At 33.1% G+C, this 17,483-nt stretch overlaps 3 protein-coding genes across 3 annotated transcripts in view; 1 reads left to right on the top strand and 2 right to left on the bottom strand.

Moving 5' to 3' along the window:
- LOC142353481 (muscarinic acetylcholine receptor M2-like) overlaps positions 1 to 17,483 on the bottom strand; it is a 44,085-nt gene that overhangs the window by 7,549 nt on the left and 19,053 nt on the right. The window lies entirely within an intron of this gene.
- Positions 380 to 17,483, bottom strand: part of LOC142353359 (uncharacterized) — a 32,234-nt gene continuing 15,130 nt past the window's right edge. Inside the window, exons 2-4 of the mRNA XM_075405593.1 lie at positions 7,521 to 7,751; positions 3,629 to 4,097; positions 380 to 686 (exon numbers count right to left, since the gene is read on the bottom strand). Coding sequence (XP_075261708.1) covers positions 494 to 686; positions 3,629 to 4,097; positions 7,521 to 7,751 — 893 coding nt within the window. The 3' untranslated portion in view covers positions 380 to 493. The remainder of the gene's footprint in view (positions 687 to 3,628; positions 4,098 to 7,520; positions 7,752 to 17,483) is intronic.
- Positions 16,708 to 17,483, top strand: part of LOC142353480 (uncharacterized) — a 111,248-nt gene continuing 110,472 nt past the window's right edge. Inside the window, exon 1 of the mRNA XM_075405735.1 lies at positions 16,708 to 16,715. The gene's annotated coding sequence lies outside the window, so the exon portion shown is untranslated. The remainder of the gene's footprint in view (positions 16,716 to 17,483) is intronic.

Below are 17,483 nucleotides of genomic sequence, written 5' to 3'. Positions count from 1 at the left end.
TTTTTTGCAATATTTTGAATTCTTCGATTACTAGGACAAAATCTTACAGTTCCATAGACAGAGATTGAGCGGGAAAATATTAGATGTGCAAAAAAATGAGGCGCTCATTGTTCTTGGGCGAATTGTTTTCTTGAGCAAAAATATGCAGAATATACTCGAATATACTCGAGTATTACAGAAAAATTCTTAAGATATCTAATCAAATGAAGGTATTATTGTTCTCAAATGATTTCTAGAAGTTATAAGAGAACAAATAACTCAACATTTTTGAGTATTTATATAGTTTCTTAGGATAAGTTCTGCTGCTGTCTATTTAAAATCAATCTGTCAGTTGAAAAATCTGATAACTACAAAATCTGATAGTTGATGCCAATAAAAATTGATGTAAAAATCAATTAATCTATATTTTCAGTATAGCAATTTAAAATAAGCGATCTCCAATTTGAAAACATAAGTCACAGATATGACAAAAATTTGTTTCCATCAGCACTTATCACATCTTTATAGGTGCAATTTTCTTCTTCATTTCGATAGTTCGCAGTGCTAATAACTTCACAAGCATGACGTAACAGATAAGCAGAGGAATAGAGTTGAATGCTAGCATGACCCAAACCATATACCTCGCAAACTCATGATCAGCTTTGAAGCACTCAGACAGCTTTCCTTGGCTGCCAGAAATCCCGTTTCATTGTTTATCATAACCTCGGTTGCTCGACGCGAAAAATTTTCACCCGAGTCGAGGCGTCCACAGTTATAAATCGGTGAAAAGTGTGAAAGAGTGGGAAAATTAGATTTTTCCACCGTTTCTTCACAAATTTTTGAGCCTGGAAACTGGAATAACGGTGGAAAATGGAAAACTAAAAGCGAATAGTCACCCTAGTTGAGAAATCTTCGGTTTTTAAACGTAAGAAATTGTCGGTATTGTCGGTTTTTTCTAGCCAAAAACGACGAAAGCCCATACGATTTTTTCGTCGGTATTGTCGTTTTTGTTCGGTATTTAATATAAGAAAGATTCGGTATTGTCGTTTTTTAACGTAAGAGAGATTCGGTATCGTCGTTTTTTAACGTAAGAGAGATTCGGTATTGTCGTTTTAAACGTAAGAAAGATTTGGTATCGTCGTTTTTTAACGTAAGAGAGATTCGGTATCGTTGAGAGAAACATTAAGAACTATCATATTTTGAGTTTTCCTACCACGAATAAACATGGAAGAAATTTCGGTCGGCACGTTCTGTTTCAAACGTAATACATTTCGGTCGTAATACGTTCTGTTATACAAAAATAAGAAGTCGATTTTAATGTGCGCATGATATTGATAATTAAACAATTAAAACATTTTGCAAACACAAGTTGAATGGTGAATGAAAATATTACTTTGTTCCTAGATATAGAAGATGAATTAAGGTGAAGACATCTTTTTGTGGCCTGGTACATTTAACAAGGTGTTCGCCTAATTCGAAAAGGCAAGAAAAATGTTTAATAAGTGGAATATATATATATATATATATATATATATATATATATATGATTCCTAAATATATATGAAAGTTATTTGTAAAAATAGTCCATCTAGCTAGGGTAAATTTAAAAAAAATTCAAGCTAAAAAATTAAGGAAAATGTGGAATATTAAAAGCAGAGAATTAATTTTTGGAAAAGCAGAATTCTAGCGTATTGTTTACTGTCATTTTAGTCATTACTATTATCCCTTACAGTAAATTGGACAAAAGTATTTTCTTTGGAAGCTGGAAAAAATCAGTTTTTCAAAATAGATTTTGTGACCCGCAATACTAATTTGAGCACTACCGACTTTGAAAGATTTTTTTTTTCAAATAAAACTTAAAAAACTATTTACAAATGACCTTTACGAAAAAAAAATGGATATTTTGAATTGTCACATAGTCAAAACTTAATTTAGACAAAAACTGCTGTTTCAAAAGCTAGCTTTTATAGCTCCACTCCCAGTAATTACTGCATATTTGTTTAAAGAACTGTGTTTCTAATTTGATAATTTATTTCTCAAATCTTCTGTTCTTTTTGTATCTGATTCATTGCCAATTGAAAAGATAAGCTGCAAAACTGCGAAGTGTTCAGATTTCGAAAACATCTGTTTTCTGTTGCTACTTTGACATCATAGCCTCCTAATTTCAATTTCTTCACGTTCCAAGCTTAAGAGTCTAGCGTGAAATTTGCAACTGGTTTTCCTTGATTTATTTTGAGTGATTTCAGCTTTTATAATTTTCCCATTTATTCAAAGCATTTTCAGTGATTTAATGAATTACTGACAAAAAGATTAGTTAATAAAAAGTTCTAAAATTCTACTCTTTGCTTTAAAATTTAGGCTTCTTAAGGTTGTTCAAAATACTTTAAGTTTCCTACACTAATGAGTTTTCAATTTAAAAAAAAACATGAAATCTGTTTTTCATTGTTCCTTGCATTAATTTACAAAGAAGGTAAAATATTTGCATCAATATTGGTTATCAACATTTGCCATATTGAAAACAAAATGATAGAAAACACCATTCTTATCGTATGTTGATTTCTCGAATTTGTTCAGTTAATTTGCATATTTGTACGATTAATATTTGTTGGGAAGGACCTTACAAAATTAATGGTTTCATTGCAACATCTTGCAAGTCTTTTGGGAACATATATTTTCCACAAATCTTTCAAGTCGACTATAGGGCATCCGTACTTGAGGAGAGTTTTTTATTCTGAAAATGTGCTGTCATACTGTTCAACATCTTTCATCTTCACTTTAAACTAATTGTTCAAGTTTCAAGTTTGTACAAAAAAAATAAATTTCATATCAAATTATTGATAAGCCGTAGCAACAATGCAATCCCATGCATCGCATTTTAGGGAATTCCACGTTTAGGCAATGACAAGCACATGTAACGCATCAGCTTATTTGGCATTTCCAAACTTTTAATTGTTTATGTTTTTAATGAAACACAAAGATTGGCAAACCAAAATCACTGCAGCACTTCAAAGTTTATTCCACTAACTCCACCACTGTGAGTACCTAGCGAAGAATGAAAAAATTGAAGGGAAGAATCTCAAAAAACAGGCTAAAATACTCAACAAAAGTCGGTTTTTTTACTTGACTTCAGTTGTTTTTTCGAACAATTGAGTAGCTATTTCAGGTTGACCAGCCGCTGAAAGCTGCTAGGTAAATAAAGGGGGAGACATAAAGAGAAATGGAAAATCTTGCAAGATTGTTTTAAGAGCGCATGCAAATCTTGCTGTCTGTTTGCAAGAAGAGGGAAGAGCTATGCTTTCTTTTGCAAGATATGTGACATTTGGCAATATTTTGATATTCTCCATCATTAGGGTGTTATTAGGCGTGTTAGCGCAATAGCTGAGATCCCAGACAAATTGAGGGTAATTCGGGAGGGATCGAATCAGAGTCAGGAACAAATATCAAATTTGTTGATGTAAAGACTTTGGCTCAACTTGTGGACAGAAATAGGTTTTACTTTATTAGTGTCCTCGACTATGTAATTAAAGTCAATATTAACCCCATTAAAGTCAATATTAACCCCCCCCCCCCCACCTGGAATTGTTCAGTCTGTTCATAAAGTAAAGCTCCAAACTAGGGTCTTATTCAACAGTGGGTAGGGGGCGTTTACCCGCATAGGCTCATAACTATGAACCGGTTCAATGAAACAGAAAATTTCCTTTCGATTTCTTCTAAAACCAGATCCATCGATTGGGAACCCAATAACGCTGTCAAAAGGAACATAACCCACTGTACAATTGCCAGTACTAAGCTGGCAGCCCATAAATACTTTTCACTCTTCATTTTGCATTCAAATATGACAAGAATTTCTGTAACTAGATAGACGACGAAGAACAAAGTTCCAACAATAATTGATGTCAATAGAACACCTTCAACTGTACAGGCAACTGCTTTGTTTTCCCAGCAGGAAAAGCAATATTGATCATATGTGATGGTCAAACAAGCCGATAGGTAAGCCAGCCAAATTTTGAAAAAAAGGTCATCAAGTAAAGGACAAAAATTTTTGAGATAAACGTATTGTAATTTTTTCCGTGGCGGGCCCTTGGGGTGCTTTGCGAGCGTCGCAGTTTCACCCCATAATCGTCCCGCAATTTATGAATTATATCGCACCCCTAGTTGAGATATCTTTGGTTTAAAAACATGAGAAATTGTCAGTATCGTCATTATATTGCAGCCAAAAACGACAAAAGCCCTTATGATTTGTTCGTCGGTATTGTCTTTTTTGATCAGTATTTAAGATAAAAAAAATGATTCGGTATCATCTTTTTTGAACGTAAAACAGATTCGGTATCATCGTTCCCCGGAGCGCATCATCAGAGAGATTCAGTACTGGACCAGAAAAAAAATCATAATGGTTTTTAGGCGGGCTATTACTATGTTCAGGTCCGAGATTTCACTGTTTAGTATGATTTTAGTAAGACAAGATGAGTCATCAACTGACTTTCATCTGAACATGAATTTGTTAATTCGGTTTGCGGTCTGGGCATAAACAAATTTTATCTGCCCTGGTTATGGCCATATTAAAATGCCGCCTGGTTTTGATATGCTCACAGCGTACATAATTAAATCCTCTAAACGTAAGAGAGTTTTGGTATCGCCGTTTTAAACATAAGAATATCGTCGTTCGGTATCATTGAGAGAGATACCATGATCGGTCCAGCAGACTGAAAAAAAATAATCTGCATATTCGTCTTCAAACATAACCAAAAATAGTTTGCTTGTAAACTGCAAGAACGCATGAGAAAACTCGGTCAATAAATCAACAGAATTCAATTTTCATCAATGTTCAACAAGAATGAATTAAAAAATAACCAAGAAATGTGTATTCGTTCAATTAATTTTGTGAACAAGCTAAAGAAGAATTTTCAATAAATTTTAACACTATTTCGTATTTTTTCTTAGAGAAGTCTGTCTGAAGTTCCAGCAACGAGAACAAGGAAAATGGAATATACCGACTATTTTTTACGTATAAAACCAAACATACCGACGATTTCTTACGTTTAAATACCGAACAAATCAAATCTTCTAAAAGCGAATATAAAAATCTGTCTTGCGTCCAAAAACAACAATACCGAATATTTTTACGTCCAACCAACTATATTGAACAAACCGGACGTACGGAAGCTTTTTTACATTTGAAACTGAAGATACCGAACATATCTGACAATCTTTTCGTAGTTTTTGTTCGGTCACCTCAACCAAGAACAGCGGATGAGAAGCATGACCACGGGAAGCGAACTCGCATTCACTAGATCTCTAAGAATGGCCTTATTCTACTTGCTTTGGTGCAATGGAACATTTTATAAATTGCTAATACTATCCGCTGTCTTGGTTTTAAGGGTTAACAACGTATTGTTCCCAAATAATTACATAAGTATTGCAAAATATTCAGCTTGCCTATTCATTGGCTTTCTCTGCGCTCAACTTGAAAATATTGTGTCTCGATCTTTTCACGGGTCTGGTTGTTAGCCGGTTTAAGTGGCAACTTTTGTGCAAGAATGTGCTAAAAATATGTAACAAATGTGCCGAATGACTTGAATGTGCTGAAGTTATGTATATGTGCTGTTTGTATTGATAGTTTAGTTCAGAGTGACGTGCTGAACGGAACAATTTTCAGCCATTATCAACAAAAAAATTCAGCACATTTGAGTGAAGGAGATCTCTTATATATTTCAGCGTTTCCTTAATTCTGCAACTCAATGCTTTCATCTCGTTGGCTACTTAACTTGAGCAAAATTCGTGCAAAAATTAAGCACATTTTCAGCACAATTCTTACTTTAATTCAATAATTCAAAACTTCAGTTCATTTCTTGCACATTTTTAGCGCCTCAGAAAAAGAATTAGTTTTAACCCTTTCGGCACATTTTTTACAGCATATTAAAAAATTCAGCATATTTTTCATCAGATATCTTTACGACATCAACACTTCAAAATGGGAAATTCGCTGAGAAAACTGCTTAAGAATCATTGTAAAGAGCCACGCATGCATTTTTCTGTAAAACAATTGTGAAAAATCTCTGGACGCTGGCTGAAAAATTGTCTAGCAGAGCTGAACATGTGAGTTTTTACAGTGGTCTACCAGTGCTCTTTATTGTTTATTTTAGTAACTCCGCCACTGCCGGACATGCATGGAATGATAAAAGGGGAGTGACTGATTACTCTATACTGGAAAAATCTCAAAAGTCAGTTTTTAACTCGGCTTCAGAAAAGTTCCGACATACTTTAGCTATGTCAGTTTTCAGTTTGTTTCCGGTAAAAGAACAAATTCAAAATCTTGCAAAATAGATTTAAAATCTTGCGAGAAAATTTCCAGAAAAGTGGAAAAACTACGCTTCCGTTGATTATACCCCGAATTAAAGAGGAATCAGTCATTATCGTCCTTGACGTATATGGGTCTACCCAGGTTGAGGTGCCAGACCGAAAGTCGATATGTCCAGATCGTCCCAGACGGAAAGTGTCTATGTCCAGACCTTCCCAGACGGAAAGTGCCTATGTCCAGATTTTCGTGCGTTCAAAATCTTATATGACCAGACTTTAGTGCGTTCCAAATTAAAATTCGTGCGCTCATTTGTGCGTTCATGTCCAGACTATCGTGCGTTCAAAAACACCTATGTCCAGACTTTCGTGCGTTCAAACGTGCTTATGTCCAGACTTTCGCGCGTTCAAAATCTTATATGACCAGACTTTAGTGCGTTCTAAATAAAAAATCGTGCGCTCATTTGTGCGTTCATGTCCAGACTATCGTGCGTTCAAAAACACTCATGTCCAGACTTTCGTGCAATCAAAAATGCGTATGTCCAGACTTTTGTGTGTTCATGTTCAGATAACGTTCTTATAATGTATTCGTTTCAAGTATAAATACGTTAGGGTGATGGTTGTGATGAAGTGCCCAAGCAGTTGCTACACTTTGTTTAATAAAAGATGTTCGATGAAAGTAATGGCTGAAGGCGGTGCCAGCGACCTAGTTATTAAAGTATGATTTGCTTTGCAACTTCAGCAAGGGTTTATAATTCTAGGTGTGAAATTGTTTTAAACAAAGCAAAATGTTGGATGCGACTTTTCCTGCGTTCGATGTTTTGTAACTTTTGAACTCAAGTCAGTTGAGGTTTTCTTGGTAGAAAGCTTGACTAAACACTCTTAATAGCTGTGACCACTCTATTAAGAGTGTTTAGTCAAATATGGACTCATTAGTTTTTGGCATTCCTGTTTCCATTCAAAAAATTTTCGTGCGCTCCGAGTCACAATGTCCAGACTTTCGTGCGTTCAAAATTGCTTATGTCCAGAATATCGTGCGTTCAAAATTGCATATGTCCAGACTATCGTGCGTTCAAAAGTGCATATGTCCAGACTATCGCGCGTTCAAAATTGCGTATGTCCAGACTATCGTGCGTTCATTTTTTTTTCCAGACCGTGTAATTTTGAACGGACGACGCCACCTTGTGCGTTCATTTCAGTCTGGACATATCGACTTTCGGTCTGGGACCTCAACCTGGGTAATTAACGGGCTTTAAACTTCTGACTTAAAAAGTTAGAAAATTTGTACCCGCTGGGAAAGAAACAGATTCCTGTATTAAGTTCTTCTTGTGCTTTCCGCGTCAATAAGTCGTGATCATTGTCGAATTCGCAAACTTCATCTTTGTCGTCATTTGAATAGTATAAATAGCTGCATGCTCTAAATAGTCCCGAGTCAAATTTGTTTCTGTACACGAATGGGTCAGGAACCTCGATAACTTCTTCAAGTGGTAGTTTAAAATTAATCAGATTATTTAAAGCCTAATTAAAATTAATCAGATTATTTATGGCCTATGATTTTCATATAGTCGACGTAGTCAAAACCGTTTATGATTTTGTAAGATCTATACGAATATTGCAAAATTATGCATAATCACGTCATGATTTTTGCAGGTGTAGAGTATGATAAATTGAAAACAAGTTCATATCGGAAAAGATTTTAAATAATTGGTTATCAGAAGATACAGGAAAGCTTCATTCTACACTAGCTGGATAATTTAGAGAAAACAAAATACTTCAAAAGATTTTCCTGAAAAATTGTTCTTCAAATAAGTTTAACCAAAATTTTGTTGCTCTATTCTATGTTTGGACCATTTGCTCGCAAAATTTTTGTACTTAAGAAGTGAAATTAAAAGGAGCTTAAATTTGAGCTCAGTTCATAAGAGAAGAATAAGACTCCCACATCATGAACCAGTTTATTCTGAGAAGATTTTTCTGTGGTTGTGATAGCAATCAAAAATGCAATTTTAGCCCCAGTATCAATGTTGCAGAAATTAAGGCACATAGAGGGTTGATTCAATGAACAGCAAAAAAACGGACAAGCCCATTGAACAAGTTTAAAATTTAGATCAGAAAACCAGTTTAGTTTCAAATAAAAGGAAAAATGTTGCATGCCCATTATATTTTCTTTATCGCAAATTTCTCGCAGTTTTAAATACGTACTCCCAAAAGAATGTTAATAACAAGTTAATTAATAAAATAACAATTTAATTTTTACATTGCCTATCGCTTTTTTTTCATCAAAAACCATTAGAAAGGAATTGAGAAAAAAAATCTGATTCAAATTCCCATGATGTGCACAATAAAATCAGCATAAAGGCGCATCCTATGCAGAGTTTTTACAGAAAAATGGGTCATTAAGTTCAGAGAAAATTCTGAATTTTGTCATGAGTTTTACCAATAAATGTCTAATATGTGCCATGATCTGAACTCTTGACAGAGTAAAAATCATAATGGAGTTACTGTGATTCAGTTCTGAAATTTTATGTGACTCAGATCCGAATGACATCAAAGTTTTTAAAATTGTAGGTTTTCGAAAATTTTCCGTCAAATGTCCAGACTGATTTGATCTTTCTGAAAACAGTGGAAACAAATACCAACAAAATTAAGCCGGGATGAGCATTCTTCAATTTTTTTGTTCACAATAGTTGGAGCTAAGAGACTATAATGCTGTTACAAACAGCACATTGAACAAACTGCATTGGAAAAAATTTTTGCGGTTTTAATTAAATGATTTTGGACACATGATAAATATTTATAGTTTTAAACTTTTGGTTTATACTCATTGGCGTACATAACTTCTGATTTTTTGAGATATTTGATTGTTTGATTAGTGATTGTGTACAACGAAACGAAAATATGCATTAGATAAAATATGTGGTTCATGGCTAATATTTTTTTGAAGAAATGGCCGAATGGTAAAAAAAATTACTGACTTTTGAAATCTGAAATAGCGGATAACACAGTTATCCTTTAAAACAGCATTAAAATTAAACTTTTTCTTGGTTAATTTATCTTCCCAGAGAGTGTCCATTTTTGCAGAAAATAAGGATCGATTGATGTCATAAAAATTTCACATTTGAAACAGATGGTGCCTTTCGGGTAATCTTGAAAACGCATACTCCGTTCTATTGTTAAACGTTTTCAAACACATAATCATGGCGCTGGTGGAAAAGCTCTTCTACCATAAAATAAAATCGAGAACACATTGTTGATATCTTCAATGACCCATATTATGGTCTTCAATTACGTCAATCAAAGCATTCATTCAAAAATCTAGGCAATCGGTAAAAATCAGTGTCAGTTATGTCAAAATGAAAAGTATCGCCTGGTCTGGCAAACAACCTAGAGACATTTGATTGATATTTGCAAACCAGACAATAAACCACTTTCAAATTATTTTTCAAATGAAGCATAATGAAATGTAATTCCTTGACTGAGAAAAATTTCTGATAGAAAATTGATATTAATGATGATAGAAGTTTTTGTTAAAAGTTAAAATATTGAGGATAGAAAACGTTTATTTATTGAAATGGCAAGATCTGTAGTGTTGTTCTTTATTGGGCCTTCATTCTCAATATTTTTTCAGTTTGATTTTTCATTCTCAATAAACAGTTTGATTTTTGTTCTCGATTGCCATGTAGTCTATTGATCAAATTCATCGCAATATTCTTGAAGCATATATGGGAGAAACAATAACAATAATTAAAATAACAATTACAATTGTTTTTAACGGTTTTTTTCTGAATTAATGCTATTTCTCTCATCTCAAGTTTTCTTGAAAAGTAACTGTTTTTTGGAATTTTTGCAATGCGAGAGAGAATAAAATTCAACCTTTTTCAGTGATCACAATGCTTTTTGAAGAAGAAACAAAAGAACTAAATTGACTGTATTTTGTTTCATTTATGACTCGGGAAGGTCTCGAATGCTCATTTCTTGAAAAAATCGATCTTTAAAACTAATCAAAGTATCGTCAAAAAAATTCAAATTTTGATTTCATCCATTGTCTAAGACAAGCCAATGACTGAAAACAAGAAATTAGCGACATTGTTTGAAGCCAATTAATTGCTACTTTTTGCCATTTAACGCCACCTTTATCAATGGTTGCACAACGCAATCAATAACTAAATTTACGGAACAAATTTTTCCTTACAGATTTTTAATTCTTTAACTTGTTTCCCCTTTTTCCATGATGGCATTTAAAAACATGAAAAGAATTTGTACTTGACAAATTGTAGAACTTCACTCAATAAAAAGGCGCCTTCCCAACATGCATTCCTTGGCTCGAGTTTTCCTGGTTTATTTTCCCCCAATATGCCCCCATAATTCCGTTTTCCCACAATTTTTATTTTCCCTTTCTTGTTAGTAATAGCCCAACATAGGCGGTAAGGTTGTAACCACGGAGTATAGTTTGGGGTTGTACCATTTGTAACTTTTGATTTACGCACCCCACTAATTGCCTAATTAGAGGTCGCGTATCACCTGCGATTCCATTGGTTCATTTGCGTGCTTCTTGTTTGTGACTCCTGTGTGTAAGCCCACCAAAGCCTGATTGATGGAATAACTAATCTGTTGTGGAAAAAAATTTCCCGTTTTTTGACAGAAAAGGTTAACGTAACCCGGGTCCAAAGGGAATGGAAGAACTTTTTGAGGAAAAATGGCGAGCAAAAGTACGAACAAAGTTTTCAACCGATAGCAACATTTCAAAATCAATTCATGAAAAAATGCCCCTTTTACAGAAAAAACTGCAACAATCAATTTAAAAAATACGATGACAAGCTTGAGAGCCTAATTTTTTGGGTTTTAACTGCGCCACTTAAATTTTACGCATGAACTTTTCACAATGCGAAAGATAGGAAAACTATGACACAATTCATAACTTAAATATTCTAAATTTAAGTTCAACATCACTTATTTTCACTCACCAGCGCGGACATCAACAAAAAATGAATAACTGGCTCACTAAGTCTTAGATGATTTTTGTGGAATCTCCTCAGAGTTAGATCTTAAAGAACTTTACAAAAGTCAATAGAAGATCATAAATAAAAAAGCGGATCATTTTTTATTGTCTACGACACTCAAAAATGGATTGTTTTGTTGTCATTCTTAGTCATATAATCTGGAATTAAAATAGCTCTCAATTCCATGAAACCTGAAACTGTGCGTACAACATACGCCACATTTGTTTTCAAAAGTATGGAAAAATGAAAAAATAAACAAAAAGCGGAAAAACGTCTAGAGGAGAAAACTAGAAAAATAGATATCAAATTTATATTTATCTGAGCTTGAATGATTTGATAGTGGGCCGTCAAAATGAGTTAAACGATGCAAGAATTTTTTTTCCAGACCACCAATCATAGCAAGCCATAGTTCGACCGCAAGATTATTTCAGTTAAACCTATTTCAATTTAAAGAATTGCAAAATGGGGACGTACAACTCAAGCTTACAACCCTTGTAAAGCAACATTTGATCATTCGTTCCAAGAAATTGATTTTTTTTTGGAAATGAATGTCAAAGGTTCTCGAGTTTCACGAAAGGCTTAAATATGTCCACCCCCGGGCTGAAGTTTTTTTTGGATTTCATACAAGGATCATATCTGATTTTATACTGTCCATAATTGGTTTCTTAGTACGATCCTTGTTTGAATCTAAAGAAATCATATATGATCCTTTTATGACTACCAAGAATCATTCACCTGTTTTCCGTACATCTTTTACCTTTTTATGTTTTTTCATCTTTTTTTGGCAAGGCATCACCTATGTTGTTCTACGGAATCACTATGTGATCCACCAAAAAAACCCCAACATAAAATATCAGTTGTCAGTAGGTAAATAAAAGAGTAAGTCCAAATAGATAACGAAATTTCGATAATCTCGGAAGCCAGTTAATACTTATGATTATTTATAGGAAATTTAAAGTTCAAATTTTCTTTTGCATGTAAACTCAAATTTGTTTTCTGAATATGTTTAAATTGAAAAGTTATTGTTTTAGCGCATATAAAGATTGAAATGCAGTTTGCAAATGCAATATAATCATTTGTCCTCTAACTACATTAAACGAGAATTTGTGGAACCAGTCTAAATTTTATGTGTCATATATAACCTTGTATGATTTCCAAGAACATTTTTTAACTTCAAAAAAGAAAGTTATATAGCTTCTAGGCTTTTAAAATTTTTGTATGATCCTTGTATGATTTCTAGGAAATCATATATGATCCTTGTATGACTGTCAAGAATTCATGCAAATGATATATGATCTAGTATGTTTACTAAGAATCATATATGACCTAGTACGAAATCAAAGAAAGTCGTATGATCGGTGACCCGAGCCAGTGTCCAGATCGTTACCATTTGCTATTATATCAAAATGAACAATTTCATCAATAAATGTTTGATCAAAAATGATTTTCTGATAATTAAGCATGGTTCATATTTGAGTTCTTGCTAATCCTAGAAGTATATTACACAAATTCTTGATTAACGTACATTGATTTAAATTGATTCTCTGACAATTGAAAAAGGTCATATAGTATTTTCCCGGATCGATAGAACTTTGATCATTAACTGCTTTTTTTTCAGCATTGCTTCTTTAGAGGTGCTCTACGATCATTTAAGCTTCCCTGCTTGATTCCTTGCAAGTATCATACTAGGAAAAACGTTATGAATTGTATAAGATCAGATAGGATCCAAATAATATTTACGAGAAAGTTCAATCAGGGTAATTAACATAATTAGATTTTCAATTAAATTATGTAACATTTTTCCTCAAACATATTTAGACCCACGAAATGCATTTCCGAAAACTCTAGTCGCATTGTCAGATTTTTGAACAGATTTTTGGACATGGCTTTGCAAAAAGAGTTATCCAGCAATAAAAAAGTGGCCTGAAAAATTTAAGGAATATAAAATCAAATATGAAAACAAATCTTTTATTTCAATTTTTACATATACTGCTCATTGCATTTCAAGCTTATGTACGGAAAAAATTGGGCATAGCAAAAAAATAGAACGTTTTTGTTCTTTCTGAGAAGTAGGGTGAGTCACCAAAATTCTCGTCAGGTCAAAAGTTAAAGTTTTTAAAAACTTGACTTTAGTTTGCGGTTTTTTCGACAAAGATCCATTGCATTTGAGTGGCATGTGTTTATGAAAACTTTAGATGGCAGTTTTTAGCTTGAAGAATAAAGTCCTTAAAATACCTTTATTTGGCTTCAAAACCCAAGTCATTTTATTATAGTACGAAAATTTTACAACAGAACAAAAAATGACAATGCATGAAATTAAATTTTTTCTCAAATAGGAAATGTTATATTTTTGCGGTTATACATATCTATAGTATTTTGTTGTAGGTGTTTTAGTTAAGGCTTTTCCCAATTATTTTGACATTTGAGTGTTATATTATGGGTGAAAAAGTGATGAACTGAAAAATTTTTGAATTGATTCAAAAATGAAGTCATAATCGTTATGCAATCTGGTGAGTGATAAATATGCATTTTCTGGTATTCAATTGCTACGTGGAATTATTTTTTACGTGCAAAACAAAACAAAATTTGAGAAAAATCAAATCAAAAGATTTTTTAGAGCAACCATGCTTTCTAGTAAGCAAGCAAACTAATAACCATACTTATACATAAGCGAGGTAAGTTGCCTAATTTTATTTTGTTGTTGTCACGTTCATGCCTCAGTGGCCCGTGGAACTTGATGAGAAATTCTTAAACCAATATGAGAGCGTTTTAAGTTGGTATATGACAACACGCACTGGTATTACATACTTCTAATTTATAATTTGATTATTTAACGTGAAGTTAAAATCAAGCAAATTATTTGGCGATAGTTTGGTATTGATCAAAATGTCATCCAACAGTTGAATTTTTTTAGACGAACATGACTTATTTATCGAAATTGCAATTAAGCTGCCGTTTTTTCTGTTTTTTCATAAGCCAATCTGTTTTTTCCGGATATCAGCCGTCAAAAAATTCAAACATTCTTTTGGTTCATGTACATCATAAAAAAGAATTTCTAATTTTCAAACAGGTTAATTGGCGGTGTGTAAAATACAATAATTCAGTGAAAATTGACTTTCAGAAAAAAATCTTTAAGCAAAATTACATCAGTTAAATATTTTTAAATTTTTTTATATGTATTTGAAGCTTCCCAACATTAAAGCTTTAAGCATCAAACAATGCATTCAATTTACTCAAGATTGACTTACAGACAAAGCAGAGCAGCAGTATAATAACGTGTCATTAAACATTCACCTTACTGTTCAAAGATTCTTTTATTATTTCATCCCGCAGAATTTAAGAGAGGTTCTGTAGAATACTTAATTGGCTGGCAGGTTTCTGTGAGAATATTTCTGATAATAATGTGAAAAGATAGATGAATAAAAATTGGCCGAATATAAAATTACCCTTTTCAGGCGGGGATGTTTTGATATATTAAAGCAAGTAGATAGCTTGCCTAAAAAAACACAAAATAAAATGTTTTGAAAATTGTAAATTAACAGTGAATCGTTGCCAAGAACCAATTCAGCCAACGATTTTAGAAAAAACTTATAGATCTGTTATAAGAAAATTTAGCTTTAAAAATTTTTCACAAAAATAAAATTTCGTAAACCTCTCATTTAATTGAAAAACTGAATATAATTCTTAAGTTTCAAACACTGAATTCTATTTCAAACTGAATTCGGCTAACTTCTTGTTGAATCTAATTGAACGTCAAAAATAGTTGACATGAGCTTGAAGAAGAAGGCTGCTTCCTTTTATATGCAGCCTGAGAGGCATAAAAAGAGCAGTAAAAGGTCATTAGATATTTACAGCTGACATTTAGAGACACAAAAGCCTATTTTAATCTGGTTTTATTCCACAGAACAAAGTCTCTCTAGTGCTTGAAATGGCTTATTGTCCAACGAACTAATGATCAAATTGCAAATCAGAGTTAGGTTTTTCCAGTCTTTGATAAAGACGAAATTCACAACGAAGGATTAGCGGATACGTAATCTTTGAAGTTAAAAAAAGCTTGCTTCTCATGCTCCTATAGGATTTTGTAGAAAAGATGACACGTTAACCAGGGCGATAAGTTCTACAAAAAAGGTTATCAAAAACAAAAGTTTTGAATATTGTCAAAAGTTTGAAAAATGACGATGTCATCAAAAGAAAAAAGCGACTTTTTAAATACAGGCACGCCTACCAAATAGAAGGAATGATTTGCTGCATTTTTCCATTTCAAGTTCGCAAGCGTATCTTAATTCATGTAAAAAGAATTTTACAGTGTTATGTATGACAAGAAAGGAACGATTGCTCGACTTGTTCATTAGTCACCAAACTCTACAAAATTGATTTCTGAGTTTCTGTGAAATCGAGTAGAAAGTTTTTGAACGACAATGTATTTTTATATTGTTTCAAGAATGAAAAAAAATTATTTGCAAAAGGAGCCTTTATTCTAACGAAATCTACACAAACTTTCCCATATGTAAAGTATTTGAGAAAGAGCCTCAAAATACATATCTTTATTATGAATGTTTATAAGTGATTTTTTTACAGACAAAGTTCTAGAAGTTTATTAAAAATTTTGTAGATCTGGTCACTTGCTCAAGATCTATAATCTTCACAAAACATTTTGACAGCTATTTAAGTTTAAGCTATCCACTTAGACAATAAAAGAAAGTAACACCAAAAAATAACGGAATTCTATTTTCAATGTAATTGATTTCATCAATTTTCGATTTCTCCCCGAGCTCAACGTCTTAATAGGCTCAATAAGCAATGAAAAAGTCTTATCGCAAGTCTTTGTTCAGTACTGTATCAGAGCACTAAACATGTCACCTTTTAGACTTGGCGCGTCTTATAACAAGTCTTAAGACTGAGAAAAGTCTTGAGTCAAGTTTAAGTTTTGGTCGATACTTGGCACGTCTTGTGCCAAGTCTTGGCACGTCTCGAAAAACTCAAAAAAATCCTCAAAAACTGTCCAAAACAGGTCCGGAAAACTAGAAAAAACGATAAATTGTCAAAAAAAGGTGCGCAAAAGGCGTTGTGTCATGTTTTGATTTCATGTGGAAAAAAATGGGTTCATAACAATTAAACTAATTCAATAATAAAATCAACATAAAAAGTGATATGAAAAAATTTTATTTGAAATTTGGTTCAGTAAAAATTATTGAAGTTTCTTGTTTCACTTGACTCTTCGTCATTTTTTTACCCAAAATTGTTTTTTTGTTGAAACTTGTTGACCCAAATAATTTGTTATATACTCATAGCTCATTTTCCAAGTTCTTGAACAGGTGGTTCGAAACCCGAAAATTTCGTTTTGATGCTCAAATTTGTGAAATCATAAAGTTTTATTTGTTTTTTTTTCTGAAAACCGAAGACTCTATGGAAAAGACAACGAATGGTTTTCATTAAATAGTTTAACAATTTTTGTGTGGACCATTTACTGTCTGGTTTAAAACAAAACGTTAAAAAGCATTTGATTTGTATGAAAAATTTGTGATACCAAACATCAAAGGCACATTTTATTTTCAATTTTCTCATCAGCAGACCTTACAATAATATGTTTTCTGCTTTAAATTGCTCCCCTTGATAAAAGTTAAGTAATCTTTTCACCTTATAAAGCTTTCCAAAAAATCAGAGATCAATAAACGTCATATAAAGTACATGGTTCCATCTGGAAAATGTTATTTTAACATTAACAATAGTTCTCGTTTTCCTTTTTTTCATTATCATCCTTATCATCCGAATGACTTTGACGTAAGGCAACTTAGCTCAAATGGTGACCTTAATTGGCTAGTAAAATAGTCAAAAGTTCCTTCTGGCTCAAAATTGACCAACCTCCTCCTTCACCCCCCCCCCCCCCCCCCCCCAACATAACCCTCCAAGTGTCCATGTACAAAAAGTATAGACTTGAAGGCGACAGTTTTACTAATTGTGGGCAGGATAAAAGCCTCATTTCCATTACAGTGACTGTCCCACTTTTGACAAGAGGACCAAATTGAGATTGAGGTCTAGAGGGGAAAATAGAAGACAAAAAACAAGAAAAGAGCAGAGAAAGTGAAGGAAAAGTAGGAAAATAGATCGAAAATGGGAATACGAAAGACGAGAGAGAGGAAGAGAGAGAAAATAGCGGGCGAGAAATTTTAAATCTCAGGTGTTTCGGCTGTCCCCCAATCTATTGCCTTTATA

The sequence above is a fragment of the Convolutriloba macropyga genome, chromosome 14 (genome assembly GCF_964194025.1).
Source record: "Convolutriloba macropyga chromosome 14, txConMacr16.3, whole genome shotgun sequence".
NCBI lineage: Eukaryota > Metazoa > Xenacoelomorpha > Acoela > Convolutidae > Convolutriloba > Convolutriloba macropyga.
This window is presented reverse-complemented; position numbering and strand designations above follow the sequence as displayed.